Genomic DNA, 25,597 nt, shown 5'->3' with positions numbered 1-25,597 from the left:
CTGTTCGTTACGAAACACAGTGTGAAAACGACATTGTAGCTCACCAAACGCCTTCCCTGGGTTTTCTACTTGCATCGCTCACACATTATTTTTGGCAGATTTTGCGAAAATCCATTCATTTATTCATAGGGATAGTTTTCTTTGAAACCAGGAAGTGTTAAATGTTAACGGTACAAACTTGCGCTAGACTTGCATACGCTAGGGACAATCAGCAGGGTCAGTTGTCCGTCACACTGTAACTTTTACTGTTGTAGTACAAAAGACAGATTATATCGTTTCTTGTTTTGTTTTTTATATTGCATTGGTATTTTGTCTTCAAAAATCATTCAGAATGTCAGTAAAGAAGCATTTCTCTGCATGAACTATATCTGCTTTGACACACCATCAGGCTTCCTGATGATTCCATTCTCAGGAGATTAATATCTATGACCCTTTCCTGTGTGCATTCATCGCACCACATCATGTAGACAATGAAATCATTCTGGATGGCAGTTATGGGCTGATTAAGCTCATGTTTTCCTTCATTCACCTTCAGCTACCAACCAGTGGTTTATCCCAGCTGTGCGTGGGGACATCCCTCCAGGCTGTGCAGCATACGGCTTTGTGTGCGATGGTACCCGACTGCTGGTGTTCGGAGGGATGGTGGAGTATGGGAAGTACAGCAATGACCTTTATGAGCTGCAGGTAAGATTACCGTCACAACACTTTTAGTTTTCCCCAGGGCCCTTATGCTCAAAGTGGATTTTTAAAAGTTGGTTTCACTGAAGCAGTTATTTATGGATAAGCTTTTACACTACCTTCCAGAGGTTTTTTGAGCAGTTGTTACTAAAAAAGCTCTAGAAATAGAACTGAAGTTGGTCTGTACCAGAGGTTTGATTTACTGCTGAAATCTGAAGCTTATCCATGAGGTAAAAAATTGACATTTTCAAGAGTTATGTTTTGAAAAGGAACATGACAGTTATCCATATGCTAATGTTTTCATGTTTGTAATTGTATTTAACATGTTTGAATCATAGGCCAGTAGATGGGAATGGAAGAAGCTGAAGCCAAAAGCCCCGAAGAATGGGCCCCCACCTTGCCCCCGCCTGGGCCACAGCTTCTCTCTGGTGGGCAACAAGTGCTACCTGTTTGGAGGGCTAGCCAATGACAGCGAAGACCCTAAAAACAACATTCCCAGGTATGCTGTGGCAAAAAATAGGATAGTCTTTGAAATAGTTTGCATTGTTCTGCAAAAAAAGAAAACATTTATTTTGAGCAGAATGGTTTATTAATAATAATAAAAACAGCCCATAGGAACATTATTTATTGAGATGTGTAAGTAAACCTTTCTATGTTCTGCAAGGTATCTTAATGACCTTTACACGCTGGAGCTGCGTCCGGGCTCTTCTGTGGCGGGCTGGGACATCCCCATCACATACGGTGTGCTGCCTCCACCACGGGAGAGCCACACCGCAGTGGTCTACACAGAGAAGGACTCCAAGAAGTCCCGGCTCATCATCTACGGGGGCATGAGTGGCTGCCGCCTGGGAGACTTGTGGACGCTCGACATAGGTGAGGAACGACATGGAGTGGAAATTGACCATGAGTCAAGAATTCTAGTGATTTACGTCTGTGTATGCAACTGATGGAGTGTAATTATTAGCTCCTTTAACTTCAGGTAAACTTAACTAAACTGTAGTTCACCTCAGTTGCACCATTTGGTGGGTCACAAGTAGGGATGGGTTTCGTTTGGGTTTTATCCGATACCGGTGCTAAACCGATACTTTTAAAACGATACCAGTGCCTGAACCGATACTTCTTTTTTTTTAAAGCAAAAAAAACAACAACGATTGACAACATTTAAGAAAGGCTTTTTTTATTGCCAACTTGGGATGGGACTTTACAGGAGATTTCATGTTCGAACATTAATAACGTTATTGAACAATTAATCGACTATTTGCTAAGGCATGACGCACACAACAGGACTGAATTTTCTCAAAAATATCTTTATTAAGGAAATACGCCATTTTGTAATCCATCAAACGGATTTTAACAGATTGGAATTTACGGTCGGATGAATGTTTCTTAAATGATATATTAGAGGAGACGTACTATGGTAAATAAATACAGCGTCACAGTAACTACAGTGAACTTTATCGGCTTTTCTTGTGAAATGGTCCCACACTACACTTCTCTTAGCTCTCTTCATCTTTGCTCGTCTGCTATAGAAAGTCGCGCTCGCGTAAAATACGTTATGTTATGTTACTGTGGGGATGTCAAGAATGAGCTCGAGTCACTGATGGGTTCCAAACTCTTTACTGTTATCGAACACTCAGACAAAGATTAAGGCCCAATCTCAATACTTCCCCTTACCCCTTATCTTTCCCCTTACCCTTGAAGTTGCGCGTTCATGTGAGAGCTAGTGGTGTCTCAATACCCAATTTGATCAAGATTAAGGGGTAAGATTAAGTGGTGTATGGCCCTCGTTTTTAAGCTGATCGGAGAGCTACCTTGCTCCTCCAAGGGCTATCCCAGAGCACACAGCGAAACCAGCTCGGGAATTTAAAAAAAAAAATGGCTGCTTGAAGCGAGGAATATTTTACATGAATAAAGCTATCTACACAACTTTTTATATGTTTATAATGACTCGGTTTGATCTGAAATGTGCTACACGAACTATGCATAGTATTGCAGGTCTTAACTGAAGCTTTCAAACGGTAGTTTTAGGTTACAATTAGCGCGTATGCCACCACTTCATTGGATTATATGGTAGCTTGCTAGGACTAGCCTGACACCATGCATGTGTACAGATAACTTTATTATCCACAAATTACGTTTGATATCTGTGAATGACAGCACTTGCTTTGGAGACATCGATCCGTGCTTTACATGGACCGTCCACAAAACAATTACGACAGTCTAGTTTTGTGCTCTATACAGTCGTATATATATTTGCAACCATAATTGAAACTTTTTTTAAATCGCTAGTTTCATAGCTCATACAGTCACACATGTCTACAGATAACTTATCCGCGAACTCCGTTTGATATCTGTGAATGACAGCACTTGTTTGAAGACATCGACCTGTGCTTTACATGTACCATCCTGTATTATCCAGCGACGCCAAGTGACGTACCCGAAACCGAGTGGCGTCTCATTTCATAGGGGAAAGTTTTCAGCCCTAGGCCCTTACACTTGCAAGTACTAGGGTTAAGACAAAGACAAGACAAAGCAAAAGGTGCAAGGGGAAGAATTGAGATTCGGCCTAACTGTAAATACATCAACAACACATATTTCTCTGACAGGTTAACAGCTGCGGTGTAGCTCTCCCATAATACACCGCGGCATAACGATAACACAAGTCCACGTAGCGGCATCCGAGCTACGCTACATTTATGTTCTGTTCTCATAATGCGTGGGAACGATTATTCATTAGGCTTGGAATTTTATTTGAATGAATTCTTAACGACAATTAATCGATCATCGATTATTCATTACCAACCCATTGCCAAGGCAATGTTTTTTTTCTTCAAATTGAACAATATATTAACTTTTAAAAGTACACTATAAATATAAATACATACAAATCACACACACTCTGTACACACTACAGCTTCAAACTTATTTTGCAAAAATATGAGCATAATTGCCTTTTGAGTCAAAAATGTACTATTTTGTTTGCATTTATTTAATGAAATTTCACCATTTTCTGATTGGTTTATTCCTATCTTTTCTACCTTGTTTAAAGTTAAACTTGTTACCTGAACACACTGAGTACGAGAAAATGTGTACTGCCCCTTTAAGATACTAGGAAAAGTTTTGCGGTCATCTCCGCTTATTTGTCAGTCTGTATGATCTGCCGTTGATTCTCTCCCCTCGTTACACACGCAGTTGCTTTGTTGCATTTGCACATCGTGATGTTTGAATCTTTTTGTGCTAAATATAGCAACACTTTTGCCCGTTTACCTTTTGATTTTTCTCTGTTATAAGCTTGATGGCTAGTTCTGTATGTGCTTGCTCTGTGAAATGCTGCCTGCTCTTCAATTGTTCCTATACAACCGGTACCTACCCGGACCGAAATGTCACGCATATTTTGGTGCTTCCTTTCGATGCCTGAGCCGACTGTCATAAGAATGTTGCTATGATAACATCAATGAGCGTGAGCGTCACAGGAGAGCGTTTACATTGGGAGCTCGGGCAGTTGTATATGTGCCCCACGAAATGTGCCTAGCAACAAAATAATTCATATTGTACTTACGCCACTACCGGTACTACTAGTTAGCTGTCGCTAGTCTTCTACTGGTTTGGAACCAGCCTCCGTGTTTCATGTTTGCAGCCTGAAATGAACCCTGTTTATAAAACAACATTTTACGTAACTTTTGTTGAATTAACTGCATGATTCGTTGCGGTTTTGTATTTCAATCGGCTCAGGCACCGAAAGGAAGCACCGAAATCTGCGTGACATTTCGGTCTGGGTAGGTACTGGTATGGAACCGGTGCCATACTGGTACCGGTTCTCGGTACCCAACCCTTGTCACAAGTCTACACCAGGTGTAGTCTGCAATTCTGGCAGAAGGTTGTTGATATTTGACCTCAACAACCAATCAAATTATGTCCATCCCCTCAATACGGACTGTTAGATAAAACGGGAGAAGTGAGTGGTTCACTAAACAATATCTCTTTTCTCTTTTCACTTTTGCCCAAACCCTGGCAGACACCCTCACCTGGAACAAGCCCTCAGTTACTGGCACAGCTCCCCTCCCACGCAGTCTCCACTCAGCAACTACCATCACAAACAAGTAAGAATCCTCTTGTGGAGATGTCTTCATGAACTTGGCTCTGGTAAATGTTCTTGCTTCTGGTCTTTGACTGGTGGTGTGGTGTGATATTATCTTGTTGTTGTGTGTAGGATGTTTGTTTTTGGAGGCTGGGTGCCCCTGGTCATGGATGATGTGAAAGTGGCTACACATGAAAAGGAGTGGAAGTGTACAAATACACTGGCTAGCCTCAATTTGGGTATGACTCTTACCAGCAGACATTTGTTTATTTCATGACCTCAGTCCTCATATGTCAGCCATATCAGCATTAAAATGTTAAATGTAACTAATTCATGTTGTAGAGTTACAAGTTCTTATTGTTGATGTTAGTATGTCATTATTTGTCCACAGATTCAATGAATTGGGAGAACGTTTTGATGGACACCCTGGAAGACAATGTACCCAGAGCCCGTGCAGGACACTGCTCAGTGGCCATCAACTCTCGACTGTATGTTTGGAGCGGACGAGATGGGTACCGCAAAGCCTGGAACAACCAGGTGTGCTGCAAAGATCTGTGGTACCTTGAGACAGGTGAGTGCTTTTCATTTTTATTTTTTCATTTCCCAGCAGGCGTAGCAAATGTGTGTGTGTGTGTGTGTGTGTGTGTGTGTATAGTAAGTCTAATGTTTTAATTATATCAGTTTGGATTCATATGCTAAATATTTAACTAATTGCTATCTGAAATTGTGTGACTAGCACCATAACCTTTGGTGCTGGTCTTGTCTAAATCTGAAGAAGTTGACCTGATGCGTTTCCACAACAGAGAAGCCACATGCTCCCACGCGCGTGCAGCTGGTCCGTGCCAACACCAATTCCCTGGAAGTGAGCTGGGGCGCAGTTCCCATGGCTGACACCTACCTGCTGCAGCTGCAGAAGTACGACATCCCCACTGCCACGGCGGCCACCTCTCCCTCCCTCAACTCCGCTACCTCTCTGCCCAGCAACTCCCCCAAGAGCCCCGCTCCAGCGTCCGCTGCACCTGCCACCCAGAGCATGCCACAGACGGGCATCAGCCTGGTGCACCAAGCCTCCTCCCCTACAGCACAAGGCCTACCCGTCCTGCCTAACATGCCAGGCAGCCCTCTTGGAGCCTCCACAGCTCGTGGCCCAGGTGTGCATATATATGTTCTGATTCAGGTTCACCATTTGTCTGGCTATAACCATTAGAAGTGTGGTCGGATCAAGGCAAATTAACTGGATTTTGTTTTCTGCAGCCATCCTAAAAGTTGCAGCTCCCCAGGGTGGCACTGGCACCTCCATTGTCACTGTGCGCCAAGCTAACCAAGCTGGAAAATCCCCAGTCACTGTGACATCACTTCCTGCAGGTGTTCGCATGGTTATACCAGCACAAACCACACAAGGAACGGTAAGGCCTACTGGCTTCCTGGATCATTTGGGTTTATTTCTAATTATAAGTAATCAAATTTGTTTCTGTACAACTGTTTGGTGTACTGCCCTACGTGCCTTACTGCCAGACCAATGCTCTTTGTTTGCAGTTCTTTTATGCTTCTCTTTGTGTGTATGTGTGTCCCAGCCAATCGGAAGCAGCCCTCAGATGAGTGGCATGGCAGCTCTAGCTGCTGCTGCTGCTGCAACTCAGAAGATTCCTCCCTCATCCACGGTGCTAAATCTTCCACCTGGGGCCACCATCATGAAAACTGTGGCTGTAACGCCAGGCTCCACCGCAGTTAAAATGGCCTCCCAAGTCATGGTAAATTTGTTATTGCAGAGGCAGTGTCATTATGAAACGTACTCATGGATTAAAGTTTTCCGTCGCTATGACGGATTTCAGTCAACTCGGCTCGCATAAGGCAAAAAATGAGATCGATGCAGATCCGAAGAAAAAAAAAAATAGGGTGGGGGGGGGGGGGGGGGGGGCGCAGAGCTGCCAACATACACGATTTTGGCGTAGCAGACCCCAAATTACGCTGCTACGCTTGACTTGAATATCCTACACATTTCCCAACACATCGATATCATTCTTCTAGCAGGCATCCACGTGCATGGGTTGACATCCAACCAGCCCTAAGCTCACATAAACCGTATTATGATTCGTCCCTTGCACCGGCAACACGCCAATAGGATTTGCCGTACTTAATTTTTTTTAATGCCGTTACCTATGTTGACCAGTGACTAGCGATGAGGTTCGTTCGTGGCTGCACGGACTCTTTCAGTGTCAGATTTACAAATATATGAACCCAATAGAGTAGCTTAAATCACCATTCAATTGGCAGCTTGCACATTGACAACTGGTTGTTTTTCATATTTCATATCAGCATTCTTTACACACACATTGGTAAGGTACATGCAGTTGCTAGCTTGTGATGAACTCGTGTTAATATCTGGATATATGAACTCGTGAATATGAACTGTTTCATACGAAGTTGCATAGGCACCCTGAGGGTTTCTACCAGTTTCCATTATAATTGTACAACCACTTGTTAAATGGCTTCACATAGATATTAAACAATCCTTAGATAAATAATGTGAAATCAACGGAGCAAGGTCTATTCTGATAACAATGTAATGTTAGCTAATGTAGCTAATGTGGGGTGAGAAGCTCCCCCTTGCTAATATTTAGTCTCCGCTGTTCCTCCAAAGCCAAATATATTCTTGGGGTTCCAAAAAGAAATTTGGCTTTGAATGTGAGTAGTCGATCGAGCTATCTTCCGTCCAGTATTTTGAAACAAACATTTTAGCTTCAGCATTGGTCTCCCACCATTATTTATCACTTCACATTTCGATTGAAAGTCCCGTTTTCAAGCTCCCGCACGCCCCCTGCATTGAGGCAGAGATACTGCTTTTTCACTGCGGTTTTATGTCAGATCAGCAAGTCTAAATAACTTCTACACAGAAATACATTAACTATTCTATGGATAGAAAGGGCATATAATAAAAGTCTACAAATATTACAGTGGTAACAGACAATGAGAAAGCAAAAGGCATGCAATCAACCCAGTTAGTGAGGGATTGCGCAATCTGAAATGAGACGCAGCTCGTCGCTGCCTCACCTCGCGTGTCTCCTCTCTGTTTCACCAGGGCATGTGCAAATTCAGCGATTTTGATTATAAAAATGCTTAAAATAATTTGAATCCTAAAGAAATTACATGTATAGCACAGATCAGTTGATAAATATTAATATTTATTTTATATTGACTAATTTTCAGTGCTTAGTGACCATGTGTTTGGGAATTTTTGTGTATATCTGTGTATAATTGTGTGGAACAGTACAGGGAAAAGAGGAAATTATAAACTCAAAATACTGCAGTTATTTTGCAGAAAAACATGTCCTAATATGATCTAGATTGCATCTCAGAGCACGTGAAGTCTCTGGCTTTTGGGGGCCTCTGCGTCCCCCAGACCACCCGCCTAAATATTTTTTTTTCAATGAACTTCAATGATGATGACTAAAAACAATAATAGCCTAATAATAATAATAATAATAATAAAATGAATTGGCTTTAAAGGCTTACAATTAAAGAAACAAAGAAAGAAAGACGAACCGACGTTTATATGACTAGGCTATATTTACAAAAACGTAAGCTATGCAATTGAGCGAACTGATCCGATAGCCATTTATCCTTCTTCTCTCTCGTTTTGTATTCTGTGCAATGAAAATCAAGAAGCAAGTAAAAATCGAGGCTATCCATGTTGTTACTGTCAGTGCATTATGAGCCTATATCTAGGCCTATTTGTTGGAATGTGTAAACCAACGCAAATCAGGTAACTGCAATTTTCATGCAGTCTTTAACGAACATTTACGGAACATGTGTGTTGGCCAAAATAATATTGCAAATGTTGCTTAATATTTTGTTTTCAGTCAGATGATTTTTGTTTGCTTTAATCCCTGCGTACTTGCAGTGGTTAAAATGTCGAAGAGGTGGTGAATTTACGTTTGGATTTCAAATAATTTTTTTGGAAACTTGCTCTGTGGCCACTTCACTCCATTCCAGGTGAGCAACCCCGCCACACGCATGCTGAAGACGGCGGCTGCTCAGGTCGGCACAGCAACCGTCTCCAGCCCCAACACCTCCACGCGCCCCATCATCACTGTGCACAAGTCCGGCACGGTTACTGTGGCACAGCAAGCGCAGGTGGTCACCACGATGGTGGGTGGGGTCACCAAGACCATCACTCTCGTTAAAAGCCCCATCTCTATGGCAGGAGGAGGAACACTGGTAGGTCTCCTGTCTGAAAGCCCTTGGCTGCACTGTCTGTCTAAAGATGTGACTTGCATAAATGATAGTCTAATTCTAACCTGATCCAATGAGATCTCAAATTAAAGGTGCAGAAAGAGGTGTTTTTTGTGGTGTAGAGGGGGACTTCTAAACCATTAATAATCTGTTTCTGAAAGGCAATCGTTTCTGTGTCATGTTTGTAATGGATCTGCTGGAGGCTACTGAAATGTAAAACGAACAGAAACCAAAAAACAAGAAAATGTGTAAAATGCATGGTAGCTTTGGGAAACACTGCAAAGCCTTAGGAGTTAAATCATTATATGCAAGTCCAGAATAGTTGTTGCAGCTTTATTGCTCTAGTGTGCTTGGTTCTGTTTTCTAGTCGTCTTTATTGTTTCTTTTTTACCCTGGTTAAAAATGAGGAATAGCTTTGTGCCTTCTCGTGTAAGTGTCACTTGTCTGCCATGCTATCAGGGTTAAATGCTTGATGGCTCAGGTATATACTGCGCTTGAGCTGCAGGCTGTTTGGTCCAGGGGGTTTGTCCACATCATTATTAATATGCTTCTGCAGCTCATGTGGAACAGCATGGCTGCTACCAGTGATGGAAGTGCTTGAAATCCAATGCATAGTGTTTCAATTCCTTCAGAGAATGCGCAGTTTTACTAATGATTACTAACATTGCTCTGTATTGTTGCTTTGGATAAAAGCATCTGCAGAATGAATCTCCAGTTTTCTTTGCACATGTAAATAAGAAGTACTTGACTCCCTTGCTCTCCCTTCTTAATGTTTAGTTCTCAAACCTGGGGAAGGTGATGTCCGTTGTGCAGACAAAGCCAGGACAGTCTGCATTGACTGGACAGACCTCCACCAACCCACTTCATCAGCTCATACAGGTGTGGGGCCTTTGTGTGCATGAGTTTTGCAGGGTGTCTCTGGACTTCACTGTCGTCGGGACTCTTTCCCACCACCCTGCCGATGCGTTTCCTGTTTGCATCTCTTCTATTTTCACAATGCTTTTTTTTTATTTTATCCAAAGCGACTGGTAAAGGAACGAAGATACATTAGGCATCTAACCAGCTAGAATGAGGTTTAATGCAAACCATTGCCTTGCATGCTTGTCTTAATATATGTTGTTTAAAGCTCAGTTTTAGGTAAGTGAGTTTAGTTTGTTGTGTAGTGGAAGGCATAACTCCATGGTCGTGCAATTTTTTCTCTTGGACTGTCTTGGATGCATCGCACTGTCCAGACACTTCTCAAAAAAATTGGATGATCTGAATCATTTGTATTGTCTTCACAGGGCAGATCTCAAGGGGCAAAATTGGGTACCCCGATGTAGTTATAAAGACATTAATCTGTGTTCTCTGTCCTGCAGTCAAAAGGGGGTCTTCCTGCAGGCACCATTCTGAAGCTGGTAACGTCTGCGGATGGTAAGCCCACCACCATCATCACCACCAGCCAGGCAGGGGTGGGCGGCGCCAAACCCACCATCCTGGGCGTCAGCAGCATGTCGCCCACTACCACCTCCAAGCCAGGCACCACCACCATCATCAAGACCATCCCCATGTCTGCCCTCATGTCCCAGCAAGGGGCCACTGGTAAGCGCCCTCCATACTAAACAACACACTCATCTAAGAATATTAGGTCTTCAGGAACCAGAACTTTTGTTTTTGTGTAAGAAATGAAAAATGTAATGAGTAATTATGTTCTGTAAGAAATGTTGTCAGAAACATTGTGGAAATATAGCAAATCGACTAATATAACAACACCACGTTCCCAATGTATAATTGGAAGACTCATGGAGCGTGTTATCTCCTGCTGTATTTTTCACACACTGTTTGCCTCTGTTCTCTCCATCCAGGTGTGACCAGCAGTGGGGGGATGAAGACCCCCATCCACATAATCACCACCAAGATGATGACCTCTGGCACAGGCACTCCTGGAAAGTTCATCACTGCCATGCCAAAGCTGGGCACTGCAGGGCAGCAGGGCCTTACTCAGGTACCAATACCAAAACTTTGGTGATTGTGCAGCATTTAGTTCCTTCCAAGATAGGACGTCTTGGGAACTTGAACGGCGACAATGGAATTGTAATCAGCATAGTTTTTTTTCTTCATTCTGATCAACACAATTATTTATCTTGGTGGTCTTGTAGGTGGTTTTGAAGGGAGCACCAGGTCAGCCTGGGACAATCCTGAGAACAATGCCCATGAGCGGAGTTCGACTTGTTTCCCCAGTAACTGTATCTGGTGTTAAGCCAAATGTTACTACTTTGGTCGTCAAAGGAACCACAGGTAATTTTTTGATACTGCATATCAACTGTAATTTCTTCAACACTAGGAAAATTATTCATTTTGAATATGCCACTAACAATTTCACTCAACTTACTGTAGAACCTTCGAATAATGAGTACTCTTTTACTCATAATTAAAAACAGACTTATCAAGTAAAAATCTAAATGGTGCATAGGCTAAATACAGTACAAAGTGGCAGAAGCATGTGTTGTTGACTCCATGTCATTGTTTGTTCTGGTAGGGGTTACAACCCTAGGCACAGTCACAGGGACAGTTTCCACAAGCCTGGCAAGTGGAAGCGTCGCCAGTGCCAACGCCTCTCTGGCCACACCCATAACCACACTGGGCACCATCGCCACTCTGTCCAGTCAGGTGATCAACCCAGCGACCATCACTGTGTCCGCAGCACAGACCAACCTCACCACAGCGACTGCCCTTCCCACCACCTCCATACAGGTGAGTTATATCCAAACAGACCTTTTATATTTGTCTTGTTTAGTTTTTTAGATTTGTGTAATGTAGGAATGTTTGTCCCTTTTTCAGAATGACATAACCACATAAAATAACCAGACTGACTTTTTCTTCCCCTCTCCTTTCACCCCCTTCTGCTGTAGTCGGCAGGCCAGCCCACCCAGGTGACTCTTATCACGAGCCCCAGCAGTGTAGAGGCTCAGGTAGGTCAGGACCTGCCCGTGTCCATCCTGTCATCGCCCACGTCCGAGCAGCCCAGCTCCTCCGAGACGACTGGCAGCGAAACCCCCGGCTCAGTCACTCTTGTGTGCTCCAACCCGCCCTGCGAGACGCACGAGACGGGCACCACCAATACTGCCACCACAGCCACCGCCAACATGGCAGGGCCCCAGCGAGTCTGCTCCAACCCTCCCTGCGAGACCCACGAGACGGGCACCACCAACACCGCCACCACGGCGTCCTCTAGCATGGGTGGGGGCACTCAGGTTTGCTCCAACCCGCCTTGCGAGACTCACGAAACGGGCACCACCAACACTGCCACCACGGCGTCCTCTAGCATGGGTGGGGGCACACAGGTTTGCTCCAACCCGCCCTGCGAGACTCACGAGACGGGAACCACCAACACTGCCACCACTGCGTCCTCTAGCATGGGTGTTGCTGGGCAGACGAGCACTGTGCAGAGGGTGTGTTCCAACCCGCCCTGTGAGACTCACGAGACGGGCACCACCAACACGGCCACCACTGCGTCCTCTGGTATGGGTGCTGCCGGGCAGACGGGCAATGTGCAGAGGGTGTGTTCAAACCCGCCCTGTGAGACCCACGAGACGGGCACCACTAACACCGCCACCACTTCGTCCTCTGGCATGGGTGCTGCCGGGCAGATGGGCACTGCGCAGAGGGTTTGTTCCAACCCGCCCTGTGAGACCCACGAGACGGGCACCACCAACACTGCAACCACAGCCACCTGCAACATCGAGACTGGAGAAGGCGCAGGTATGTGGGAAAGGGGTTGTCAGTAATGCATTCACAAGCGAGGGTCAATGGTCAAATGCAGGTTTCCTTTGTTTGACATCTTAGTTTATACATTAGCGTAGCTGCGTTAAATATCGGCACTTTTGTTTAGAAATCGATATAAAGTCTATTTATAGATTAACGTTTGTTATAAACCTACCCAAACCAACGTTTTTTGAGAGAGATTTTTGTTCTTTTATCCTGTACGACTCTTTTAACACTGCAAGAAACCCTATTTCTAAATATTTCTATTCATGTTAAACGTGACGCGTTACATGCAGGGCTTGCCAGTGCGACTGATCTGGTCGCACACGCGACTGGAATTTTGGCCGTGCGACTTGATTTGAAATCACAGTCGCACGCGTGCGCCTATAGAAATAGGCAAAAACTGCGTGTTTCAGGGTGTTTTTTTCCCCCCCACTAATTTTCCAAGAATAACTGATTTTTACTTGACAACAATATTCATTTGGACTATCAACGTTAATGCGTTAATCTATTTTATTATTGTAGACGGGCTTAATGCGATAAAATATTTTAACGCAGGTAACGCAACTTTGTTTACTTTCGGTTTTCACAACACGAAACGTTGCCTGCAGTCATTTAGCAGGAGATAACGAAGCGGTAGTGGAAGATGGGGAGAACTGAGCGGAAAGTTTCTACTTAAGAGGCAAAGTGACGGAACAATCGACCAAACTAAAGTTGTATGGAGCATTTGAAAGCTAAATTTAGCTAGCACAGAAGCAGCTCGTCTTTAAGTGATCACCTTAATGCAAAGCACCTGACAGAAAGCAGTCCCAGGTTAGATGGTCGCCAACCCACACTCCACGACTTCCCTAGGAAAATAACTAGACCAGTCTGTGGCGATATTAGCGGAGAAATTGAGAAGTTTCTTAAGCGAAAGAACTACTACCAAAACTATTAATATTCAGCGTAAATACAACCCTGATTCAATTATATTTGGTTTTGTGAATGGAGGTTGAGCCCAAGCGCAGTGTGTTGAGTGTGTTTTAAAGCTGTCTAATGAGGCGCTCAAATCTGAATCGACATTTTGAGACGCGACATCCAGCGATCACGTACAGATGAAAGGCAGCCAGCTCCTTTTAAAACAAGTTAGATGAGTTGACGGACGTCAGTAAAGCTGCTTTTGTGCTGTTTTTTTGTGCATTATTATTGGAGTGTTATTCTCCAAGAGGACATGCCTTTCTGTGGAGAGCTACCAATTCGAACTACTGCCCTGGAAGTGCTATGTATGTTGATAAAAGATTGCAGCCACAGATTTAAATAATTTTTCCAATTATTTGAATCATTGTATTGAACATTATTTGAACCTATTTGTTTGCATGTCTGACGCATCACCCATTTTAATTAGGCCTATGCTTTATCACTTGATTTGAGTGCATGCCATCTTTTGGGTATATTCTGGTGTTATTTCCTTGCTTGTTTGCTGTGCACAAATAGGCCTAGGCCTAATGCAACTAAGTTCTGTATTTGATTTTATGTTGTTTTTTGGTGCACAATACAATTTTGATGTAAAATCTAGAGTTAGATTTTCTTTTATTAATTTCTAGGCTTCCACCTGTAGCAGGTGCGGATGTTCGCTTATTAATTAGAATTAATGGATTATAGATTAGTTAGCCTAATGGAATATAGATAAACTAAAATAGGTGTAGTGTCTGTTGGGCCCTGACCTGTTACAAATACGAAAAGTCGAAAAGCTTGGGAATCCCTGATCTAAATCACCTAAAATACCATGCAATTCTTTTCCACCTATCAATGTAGGCCTAAGCAAGGTCATGCCTTTCCTTTTATAATCTGTTCAAACATGTTATTCCAGGTTGTTAACATTGATCAATAGTAGTATTACTTGGTTTGGCCGACTTTTTATGGTGGTGCGCCTAGATATTTGCTGGTGCTCCCAATTTTTCTGGGTTAGGAGCACAGTGCTCCTAAGCCAAAAAGTTAGTGTCAAGCCCTGGTTACATGATTTATGTTTTTACTTTCGTCAACTACGAACACTCCCACTTTGTTCCACTTACTGTGTTGGTTTTCGAGATAATAATATGCCTTCCTCTTGCTTTGGCATATAACGGTCTAATTTCTGTACAAGTGCTTTTGTCACAATATGTTTTGAAACGTTAATCTAACTAGTGTTATTTTAGTTTTAACTAACTAAGTTTAACTAAGTTTTAATTTCGGTATTTTATGGGCTTTCTTTGACCTGATTCAGTTGTAGGTGCAGTCTATTCACTTAAACAAGCACAAAACAAACATGGCATGATTTATGTATGTTATGTATTAAAAATGAAGACATTAATATAACTGTATTGTAATTGTACTATTGTTCGTGGAAATACAACAATTTTATCTAATTCAACTTTGTTTTAGTTAAACTGTAAATGCAACTACGGAAGGCGAATTTCCTCACCAAATTGCGTTATTCTCCCGCCGAATTTCTCAACTAGTGCCTTTCATATTGACATAGGTCTAAACCAGGGTTTCTCAACCTATGGGCCGCCGCGGAGCACTATCATTGGGCCGCGAAAATGTTTCCGTTTTTTTTTTTTTTTCCCCCCATTGGTGGGCCGCGGAGCGAGTAACTGATTTTAAATTGAGAACAATATTAATTAAGGACTTCAGAGTTAACGCGTACATCTATGATATTATTGTGGCCGAGATTAATGTGATACAAATTTTGAATGCAGTTAACGCAACTTTGTTTACTTCCGGTGTGCGTTGACACGAAACCGGCGCGTGCCTGCAGTCAGTTAGGCAGAAGCGACTGAGATGGTAGTGAAAGTTGGAGAGAGCTGAGGGATTGTTTGGCGGAAAGTTTCTGTTTAAGAGGCAAAATGACGGAACAATCGACAAATCTAAAGTTGTATGTAGCATTTGTCAGGCTGAATTTAGCTGTCACTGAAGCAACTCGTCTTTTAGTATTCACCTTAATGCAAAGCACCCGACAGAAAGCAACCCCAGGTTAGATGGTCGCCAACCCACACTATTCTTACGATTTACAGTCGAGTGGCAACATTGTGTTTCGCATATTCCTTCCTTGACGGCGAGAGAGCACGAACAATATACCATTAAACAACAGTGTCTAAAATACACGCTGTCTGAAGTGGTTATTCGTAAATGTATAGGATTCGACGGACGTCAGTAACGTTGAATTAGTGTTTGTGTGCGTTATCATTGGAGTGGATATGCTTTTCTGTGGACAGCTACCAACTCAAACGACTGCCCAGGAATGATTGGTGCTATTTGTGTTGATAATAGATTGCAGCCACAGATTAAATTCTTAAATTCTAATCATTATATTGACCTATTTGAACCTATTTGTTTGCATGTCTGAAGCATAACATATTTTAATTAGGCCTAGTTGAGTGGTCTTGTTTGCATGTTCCATCACTTGTTTTGAGTACATGCCATCATTTGGGTCCTGACTTGTTTGTTGTGCACAAATAGGCCTAGGCCTACTGCAATTAAGTTCTCTGTGTGTATTTATGTTGTTTTTAGGTGCACAATACAATTTTGATGCAATATCTAGAGTTAGATTTTCTTTTATTTATTTCTAGGCTTCCACCTGTGGCAGGTGCTGATGTTGCTTTTTCTCACACATAACAATCGCTTATTAATTAGAATTAATGGATTATAGATTCAATTAGCCTAATGGAATATAGATTCGCTAAAAAAAGCGGTGTGTCTGTTGGGCCCCGACCTGTTACAAATACAAAAAGTTGGGCCACGGAGTACAAAAGGTTGGGAACCCCTGGTCTAAACGACCGGTAATCGGATTTGAACTCTGTGAGCATCCATACTTACATTACGTCATGCTAGCTTGTTGGCATTTGAAATGACAGTTTAAAATGACAGTCAAACTTCATTTTGGATAGAACAAATCTGACAGTACAATTTTAAGACCAAATGAAATATTCGTCGCGCCGCTAGTGTTCCACACTATAAGGTACACGCAAAAGTACAACACCATTTCACAAGTTTAAATTAGGTCTCTAGAGTAAATTTTTTTCAAAAGTAAAGCTTAAATGCCATATTTTTGTGGGAGCTTACATTTCTTTCCATAGTCACTCACGAGAGTGAATGTAAACATGAAAACGCTGAATGTGACTAATTGACGCATACCCGTATTTGACGCAGTTCCAAATAATCGACGTAGTCAACTTAAAGCGATGACCAAATGAGATTGATTTTTCATTAGTCTTATGTAGGGGAGGAACAAATAATCGACGTAGTCAACTAAAATCAATGACCAAATGAGATTGATTTTTTTTTTGGCTGACTGAAAGCTGAGGCATGTAAACTAGGTTGCCTAACTTGAGTGAACACAATGGCGATAGCAACACCTTCACAACCAAAAACCTCAAAAATGTGGGCGCATTTCAATTTTAACTTGTTTAACTCGTTTCTATAATCAATAGATTATTCAACTATCAAAATTGGCTTTTGTTGCAGCATTAGTCTTGACCGGTTTTAGTTTGATGTTAGTTGGCATTAAGGGTGGTCAGTTCGAACACTTAGTTAAGCGAACAAATATCTTATTTAACAAATAGAATGTTGGCTTTTCAGATTGTCATTGAGTGTATGACATGTAATCTGACTCTGTGTGTGCTCGTGTAGCCCAACAAAGTGAACAGTCTCCAGAAGCATCCAGCAGCACAGAGGTGCCTGCTACCACGTCCACGGCCACGATATCTAGTCGAGCCGTCACCATGGTTACTCAGTCCACACCCGCACCTGGACCCTCGGTACCTGTAAGTATGCCCCTCACCATGCCTCAGTTGGGCTTGACAGTACAAATGTCTTTGCTAGCATGGCTGCTTATGATTGTGTGACTGAATTTGCCCACTTCTTCTCCCCCTTTAGTCCATCTCGTCCATCACTGAATCTTCGCCAGGTGCAGTACCAGCTGAGCTCACTCAGGACGAGCTGACTGCAGCGGGCAGCTCGGAGGCTGTGCCATCTGAGGAGCCCATGCAGACAGACTGCCCTCCAGAGGGCACCATGCCCATGGAGGAGGGGGATCCTGCACAGGCAGCTGAGGTACCACTGATACACTGCTGGACACATCCTTCGTTTTTCACTTCACAAATTCACTCTGGATGCATTCATAGATATCAGTATGGACGGAATTGTATTGTCAGACCTTTTTTATGTACTTGCGATTCATTATCAGTGTATCCACAAACACTCAACATTTAGCTTTTTTGTGCTTGTTAGCTTTGCTGGCTCTTTGAATATATAGTGTGCTACAGTTCAAATACACGGGCCAATTCTTATTCTTATTTCCTTGTTGTTGGGAGTATCCTCTCCCTGTAATTCCATTTTAAGAGTTCACCTCTCTTCTCACGTCTCTTCCTCTTCCTTATTTCTAGATGGAGGCAGCAGCCGCAGCAGCAGTGTCGTCTCAGGAGACAGAGGCTCTGGGCCTGCCCCCGGAGCTCATGTCAGAGGGCCAGTCCACCACTCTGATGGTGACAGGGCTGACCCCTGAGGAGCTGGCCGTTACCGCTGCAGCAGAGGCTGCCGCTCAGGCCGCCGCCACAGAAGAAGCCCAGGCCTTGGCCATCCAGGAGGCCGCCTCCGAGGAGGCCCAGGCCCTGGCCATCCAGGCAGTGCTGCAGGCTGCCCAGCAGGCTGTCATGAGTGAGTGCTATTTTAATGGTGAGATGAGCAGGCAGGAGTTCCTCAATGGGTATGATGGGCTTGGAGCCTGAAACATGTTCTGTAGACAGAGGGGGCTGTTTGCTTTATTGCGTTCTAAGCCATGCAGGGTCACTTCAGATGAGTTCTGATGACCTGTCAATGGAAGCATTTAGTCTAAATGATATCTACAGGGAAATAGGAAACAAATGTTCAAAAGCAGCGTTTTCATGATTGGGCCACTAAGTCACAATTTTCTCTAGATTCTGGAAATAATACTGAATAGTTGTAATAGTATATCCTGAAGCATAACTGAAGTTTGATCACAAGTTGGTGGCAGGGCATCGGTGTTTTCTTGATGAATGTATTGAATTTTTGTATTTGTCTTCAGGCGAGGGTGGCTCTGAGCAGCAGCACCACACCATCCCCATCGTGCTGACCCCACAGGAGCTGGCTGCACTCGTCCAGCAACAGCATCAACTCCAGGAGGCCCAGGCTGCTGCCCAGCAGCAGCAGCAGCAGCAGCAGCAGCAGCAGCAACAACAACAACAGCAGCAGGCCGCACCCACCGAGGGCCTGGCCCCCGCCGACAGCCTCAACGACCCCGCCTCCGAGAGCAACGGCCATGGTGACATGGCGGCCGCAGTCTCCAGCGCTGTCGCCGGTCTGCTCCCCAGCATGGCTGCCGAGAGTAAGATTAGACCTAATACTCACGTAGTGCTCTCGTAGAGCACGCTTTAGTGGTCACGTCCTCACTCTGACCTGTGGAGATTGACTCCTTTACTTCTCTCTTTTGGCATGCAGTTTTTATTGTTACTGGAGATCAGTTAGGGTGCTGTGCTCTTGAATACCTCACATATTTGTAACAAATACCACTTGTGCCCATGTGTGTAGCGTTGGCACCATCTAACACCTTTGCACCAGTAGCAGTCGCCACTCCAATGAAGATACAGGCAGCAGCAGCAATGGCTGAAGTGGCCAATGGCATTGAGGTCAGGGTGAGTAATCTGAGGCTGATGAAGCCTATCATTGAAGATTGTCAGAAATCATTTTACGTGGTTGCCTTTCACATGTACCTAGTTTAAATAGTGCCAATAGTGTATTGTGAAGGTATGTCATCTCTGTATAGACTGTAGACCCAGTATATATCCAAAATATGTCTGCTATCCCTCTGTTACCAGTAAAAAAATAGCAAGATTCCAAGGCAAGTCTCTTAGCTTTACCGATCAGTGCTTACAAGTGTTCTCACAACAACCTTGAAAACATCTTAAGTAAACACATCGATTGCCTAAGGATTTGATAGCCACAGTGTGGTGAATAAGAAAAATGTGCTTTGGGTGCTAGAGTTGTAATGTTAAGTGTGATAAGAAAATGTGGGGTATGAGTTTTTAACAGCTGTCTGTAACCATGGATACCAGTCCATAATGTTGACTTAGGCAAGCGACACAATGTAGTCCATTCTTTATTTGCTATAGCGTATCCGTAGCAACACATTTACTTTTGCAAGACAAGGCAACAGCTCGTTACAAAAGACAGACTGATAATTACATTTTAACTTACCTAGGTATTCTGCTGCAGATTTTTGCAAAAACCCATTCTTCAGGCATTTTGTTCTTCTTTGGAACCAGGAAGTGTGAATATTAACATTTAAAAACTACAAACTTCAATCTACTTCCATGCTCTATGACCAGTATTTTAATATTGTTTGAGGCTCAAATTCAAAATAACGTGCCATCTGGACCTCCTGGTCTTGCAGAAGCAGAGTGCTCCTCCTGCCCCCATCAGAGTGCCGGTGAAGAAGGAGAACCAGTGGTATGACGTGGGAATTGTCAAGGTGACCAACATGGTCGTGACTCATTATTATGTACCAGGAGATGACGCCGCCTACTCAGAGGTGAGACTCCGTAAAATCTAGTATTTGTTCGTTTTACCTTTGTGGTTGTTGCAGAACTGCCTTGATGTTCATGTGCCACAAGTTTGAAGTTGTTAAAATGCATGTTGCTAGTGAATGTCTTGTAGCAGGATGAGTGAAAGGATTAGGATGGAATTGTGTTTGTGCTTCATTAATCTACTTTTCTCCATAAGCACTGAAGCACAAGCTCATGTACGTATGTGAATTTCAGGATGACTCAGGAGCCATGCCTGACTACACCCAAATGAAGAGGATGGAGTTGCAGCCGGGTACAGCATACAAGTTTCGCGTGGCAGGCGTCAATGCCTGCGGACGTGGGAACTTCTCAGAAATCTCCGCTTTCAAGACCTGCCTGCCTGGCTTCCCAGGGGCACCCTGTGCCATCAAAATCAGCAAGGTGACTGACGTACCAGTGTCTGCTAGGCATTTTGTCGAGCTTTCCATTGTACAGTACCAAACCTTCCACCAGTGGCCAAAAATATATTCTGTCCGTTCCATTTCAAATCCTGTATTGTTCTTAATCAGATTATTAAAACTATGTCCGTTTGCTAGATATCTCATTCCGTTACTGCAGGCAAAAGATTTAAGTAGTCTTCCAGTGACTTATGTGGGGTGTTTTGACAGACAAAATTCTTAGAAATGTGCATGCTTTATTTCAAGCTTTTACAAAATATCACGGCATTGAAGGTATTGCGAAATTCTTACGTGGGATGACTAAATGCCATAGACAATTATAAAACCGCCCGCCCTTTGCTCACACACACACACGTTCCAACACCATACACAAATCAAATTCATGTTTGAGGCAAACTAAAACAAAAAAACTGTACATCTCACCACTGTGATGTAGACCTGATCGTCCTGTCTATTTATTTTTCAAGGTTCATCAGATCAGATCAGTATTATCCCTTTACCTTCTGTACGTTATTCATCAAGAACTAAATCATCTCCTCCATCTACCATTTCTCCCCAGAGCCCAGACGGTGCCCACCTGACGTGGGAGCCCCCGTCGGTCACGTCCGGCAAGATCATCGAGTACTCTGTGTACCTGGCCATCCAGAGCTCGCAGACCACTGAGGCCAAGCCGTCGGCACCAGCCCAGCTGGCTTTCATGCGGGTGTACTGCGGGCCCAGTCCATCCTGCCTGGTGCAGTCCTCTAGCCTATCCAACGCCCACATCGACTACACCACCAAGCCCGCCATCATCTTCCGCATCGCTGCGCGCAATGAGAAGGGCTATGGCCCTGCCACGCAAGTCAGATGGCTCCAAGGTGGGTCGAGTGCACCACTGGTGAAAGTATTAAAAGCTCGGTGTTGAGCGCTTTGTTTGGTACAACGCAATAGTGTAAATCTAATGTATACATTGTTGTTACTGTTACATTTGTTTCCAGATTTATCTGTAGTGTTGCCAGATATATATATACACGATGTGTCCGTATAATTAACAAACCAATTTGTCGAAACTGCAGTACTTATGCAGAATTATATATATATTTATGTATATATATTTGGGGGACAAGCAGCAAGGCGCACATTGTGTTTCTACTTTTTGTTATTATTTGCTGCCAATCGAAGAAACTGCACAATCGCACATTGTTCTTCACTTTTTTGTTCTTTATAGTGTGCTATCAATTCAATTGCAATGTTAAGATGTCCGTCCTAATGCTTTTTTGGGCGCTTATAGGCAGCTTACTGATAGGCCCGCTGTATTATTTCTTTAATATGCAAATTTTCCATTGAAAATAAATGGGGTAAAGTTATATATCTAGTGGCATGTTTAAGTATCGTCGTTTGACTCAGTGGCAGCTGATTTTCCATGACCAGAAAACACAAACTAGAGAGTTGGATTTATTTGTTTGCTCAGTGGCAGCCTGATATGTAGTCTGCTGTAATGTGGTGGTGATTTGAGCTTGAATTGGTAGTAATGATAGACAGCTGAACTGGCACGCTGCTTCCTTGTCATAACATTGCAGTCATTTTCATCCATTTACAGAATACACACATGTGTGCACACAGGTTTAATTATAGCAACGCTTTGATATATGAACCAAACTTGGTACATGGTCTCGGAACCCCATTTTGAGGGACTGCAAACATTTTTGCATCATTTGATCACTAGGGAGTGTTGCAATAAGCCAGGATGTGTTTTGGCTAATAACAGTTGATGTGTTTGCCCTGAAGTATTTTTGTGTCTGGTAAATCCGTGGGAGGTGCTCAGGCCAAGATCATGTCAAACTAATTGGTGACACTGCCATATTGGATTTTATTCAAAGGGTTCAAAGATGTTTCATATTGACATCAAATTTCCATGGCAACTCTGGCCTGTTTGGCCCTGTAGATGTATTTTCGATTTATGCTTTTGTTCTGAATTTCAGAGTCAAGCAAAGATGCCGCAGCCAAGCCGGCCGCTAAAAGAGCAGTGTCCTCTCCAGATGTGTAAGTCTCCACAGATCACTCATCCATCTCTGTACGCATTGTAGCCTCCTATACTTGGCACTACTGTAGCACTAAGGTGGCTGTTTTGCATGTTTGTTTTTTTGTTTGTTTATTGCTTTACAGCACTTATGCGGTGTATGGTCTTTCTCATTTACAGGAAAGCTGGTCCTAAGAAAGCACGGATGGACCAGTGAGGCGATGCTGAGGCCTGTCCCCTTCTCTTCTGTCCCTCCCTGTCCTCTGTCCAGCAGGACTCTCCTCCAGCCCCACCCTCTGCCTCCTCCCCAGCCCATTAGCAACTTTAGGGACTATAGGCACAAACACCACAGAACATTTACTGTACCCAGCCAAGCAGTTTTTTTTGTTTTGTTTTTGTCAGCATTGACCCTTTCATCATTTACCCTTTTCCAGCTGTGAACAAAAGAAATGATCAAATTCATTTTACTTTTGTTTCCTCTTTTTGGTGCTTTTTTCCCCCCCTCTTTTTAAAACATAAGGTTATGTTCCAAAAAAAAAGAAAAAAAGAACCAAAAAAAATTGCCTCTTTCTTCTGCCAAGTCTTCCTCATCTTATTTTTTTTCTGTTTTGGCCTTTCCTCATCCTTTCCTAAATATGCCATTTGCTCCTGGCAGGTTTTGAGTAGGTGAGCTTTTTACAAACAGCATGATAAGGTGATGCCAGCTGGTTTTGGATGAGGAGGGAAATGAGGAACTGCGGCATGGGCAAAGCAGGCAGAGGACTGCAGTGGCAGCAATGGAGTTCATCCGACAACTCGCAACAGAAAGCGAAACAAAGCACTTGTCCTTACACCCTCTATCTCACACACACACACACACACACACACACACACACACACACACACACACGTGTCCCCCACCCCTCTTTCTCTGTGGGAAGGACCTCACTAAGCTCACACTCAAAACACAAAAATAGAGACATCAACACTGAGCATGTGCAGCTCTGGACTCCTAGTCGTGAAGTTGGGGTGCACTGGTGCGAGAACAGACCCGTTTGCGATGTTGCCACCATGAAGCGAACAGAGGAGCAGACAGGAAGAGGATTGGGTAGAGGGACTGACTTGGCAACAACAACTGAGACTTGCAGTATACATTCACATACACGCCACATGCAAACATACAGACTTACACGGAAGAAAAATAGCAAAAACCTCCCAAAAAATTAGAAAGCTATGATGCAGAAGATCTTTGTGTAGTTTATTTTTGTATTTTTACGCTTTTCTCCTGTGTGTATGTGGATGTCTAGTGTGTGTGTATTTTTGGATTATTATTTTTTTTTTATAATTTTTTTTTTTTTTTAAATAAATCCTCTTAGTTGAAAGTCAGTATGGGATAGAGAATGGCGTTGACGGGCTAGAGCAGAAGGACGCCATTTTCAAATCTCAGTTGGATCTGTTCATTGTTATTGTAAGAAAAGAGAAAGGGGTTTTGTACTTTGATTCGACACGTAGATGAAATAGGAATGAAGGGAACTTGGAGTTGGACCCAGGGAAAAGAGGGGTTTTTACCTTTTTTGTTTTCTCACCTTTTGTTTACGGCTCTTTTCAAACGCTTGTTATCACTTTAGTGGACATGTATGCCAAACATGGAATTGTAAAGTATATAATAAACTAAATCTGTAACTCATTTTTGACTGTCCCGCCCCCCCCCCCCCCACACACACACACACACACCTTGATCCTCCTGAACCTGGTGTCCATACTATGCTTTTTAAAATATATATGTATAAATATATACATTACAGGCTCTAAGGCTTCATGAATCCTCCCTCAACTACGTTTTTAGAATTGTAAACAATTTTTAGATTTCCTTTCTTTTGTTCCTTTCTCTTCCTACCCCCTTGCTTACATTGTGAAGGAAAATTATCTGTGAAGCTCTGAAATAAATTTTTACCTACATTCTTTACGGGACTCCATATTTTAGAGACAGCTTAAAAGCAAAGAGTTCACTGAAAGTTTCCATGTAGGCAGGGGTGGGGGTGTAGGAGTGAAGGAGTGAGGTGCCAAGTCTTGGTACTGCATTGTGGATACAGTTGTAACGGAGTTTCTTCACACTATAAAGAAAGTGATGAGACGTTCGGGCCTTTTTATATAATTACCTGTAAGAAGAAGAAAGTTGTTTTTACATGTTGGTCATCTCCTTTTTGTGTTGAAAATATTTCAAACGGAAATATAAAAACTGTCTCCCTCATTAAGCATCTGAATTCATATTGTTTTAATTAATTTTGTAACAGAATTAAAACAATTTAAACTTTTACATTTTGCATTATTACATTTGACAACAGACAAATGGTTTGTGAATAGATATAGTAAACCTTTTGCAGATACCCCTCTTCCTTGTACATACATTTGTTTTAAAAGACATGCATGCAAACCAGTGTTTGTGTTGTCATGCCTTAAACTTTGACCCAATCTGATGAGGATTGAAAAAAATAAAAGATTAATTTTAAGTGCATGTTGGTAGTGCCGTTTGCTGTGGAGATGCTGTTTTCTGTTGATGTAGTTCAGTTTGTCTTTACAGTTGCCAGGGTTGGCAGAACTGGCTCCTCTCAGATGGTCCGGGTTGATCAGTAGTAGATGGATCAAGCTCGACTTTTCACTGATCTGGAACTGGCCATCTGTGTCCAGAGTTGACCTCAAACTGCAGGGAGTGAGGGATTCTTTATTTTTTGGGGGAAATAAACTAAATCATGTTGACAGTGTCGTCTGCTCACATTGTATAGTGACTTTGCGGGAACATGATCTGGCAAAACCTTTAAAGTTCGGTGGGTTCACCGCTTTACCACTGCATTTCATAAGCGTAAAACCTCACCTTACCATAAGATGCCGA

The 25,597-nt window shown here is 43.0% G+C and overlaps 1 protein-coding gene across 1 annotated transcript in view; it reads left to right on the top strand.

The window, feature by feature from the left end:
* The window catches only part of hcfc1a (host cell factor C1a), a 31,252-nt gene extending 5,950 nt beyond the window's left edge, over positions 1–25,302 (top strand). Inside the window, exons 3-28 of the mRNA XM_080846798.1 lie at positions 536–684; positions 1,017–1,177; positions 1,343–1,551; positions 4,694–4,778; positions 4,889–4,995; positions 5,148–5,327; positions 5,560–5,907; positions 6,011–6,162; positions 6,331–6,507; positions 8,750–8,974; positions 9,767–9,868; positions 10,348–10,570; positions 10,834–10,973; positions 11,128–11,266; positions 11,508–11,722; positions 11,881–12,730; positions 17,381–17,514; positions 17,627–17,803; positions 18,136–18,406; positions 18,795–19,094; positions 19,298–19,401; positions 20,160–20,297; positions 20,527–20,712; positions 21,289–21,586; positions 22,691–22,751; positions 22,909–25,302. Coding sequence (XP_080702924.1) covers positions 536–684; positions 1,017–1,177; positions 1,343–1,551; positions 4,694–4,778; positions 4,889–4,995; positions 5,148–5,327; positions 5,560–5,907; positions 6,011–6,162; positions 6,331–6,507; positions 8,750–8,974; positions 9,767–9,868; positions 10,348–10,570; positions 10,834–10,973; positions 11,128–11,266; positions 11,508–11,722; positions 11,881–12,730; positions 17,381–17,514; positions 17,627–17,803; positions 18,136–18,406; positions 18,795–19,094; positions 19,298–19,401; positions 20,160–20,297; positions 20,527–20,712; positions 21,289–21,586; positions 22,691–22,751; positions 22,909–22,945 — 5,168 coding nt within the window. The 3' untranslated portion in view covers positions 22,946–25,302. The remainder of the gene's footprint in view (positions 1–535; positions 685–1,016; positions 1,178–1,342; positions 1,552–4,693; positions 4,779–4,888; positions 4,996–5,147; positions 5,328–5,559; positions 5,908–6,010; positions 6,163–6,330; positions 6,508–8,749; positions 8,975–9,766; positions 9,869–10,347; positions 10,571–10,833; positions 10,974–11,127; positions 11,267–11,507; positions 11,723–11,880; positions 12,731–17,380; positions 17,515–17,626; positions 17,804–18,135; positions 18,407–18,794; positions 19,095–19,297; positions 19,402–20,159; positions 20,298–20,526; positions 20,713–21,288; positions 21,587–22,690; positions 22,752–22,908) is intronic.
* Positions 25,303–25,597: the final 295 nt, after the last annotated feature.

Source organism: Sprattus sprattus (assembly GCF_963457725.1).
Source record: "Sprattus sprattus genome assembly, chromosome: 10".
NCBI classification, from domain to species: domain Eukaryota; kingdom Metazoa; phylum Chordata; class Actinopteri; order Clupeiformes; family Clupeidae; genus Sprattus; species Sprattus sprattus.
The sequence above is the reverse complement of the archived record's forward strand: the minus strand, read 5'-3'. Positions and strand labels throughout refer to the sequence as shown.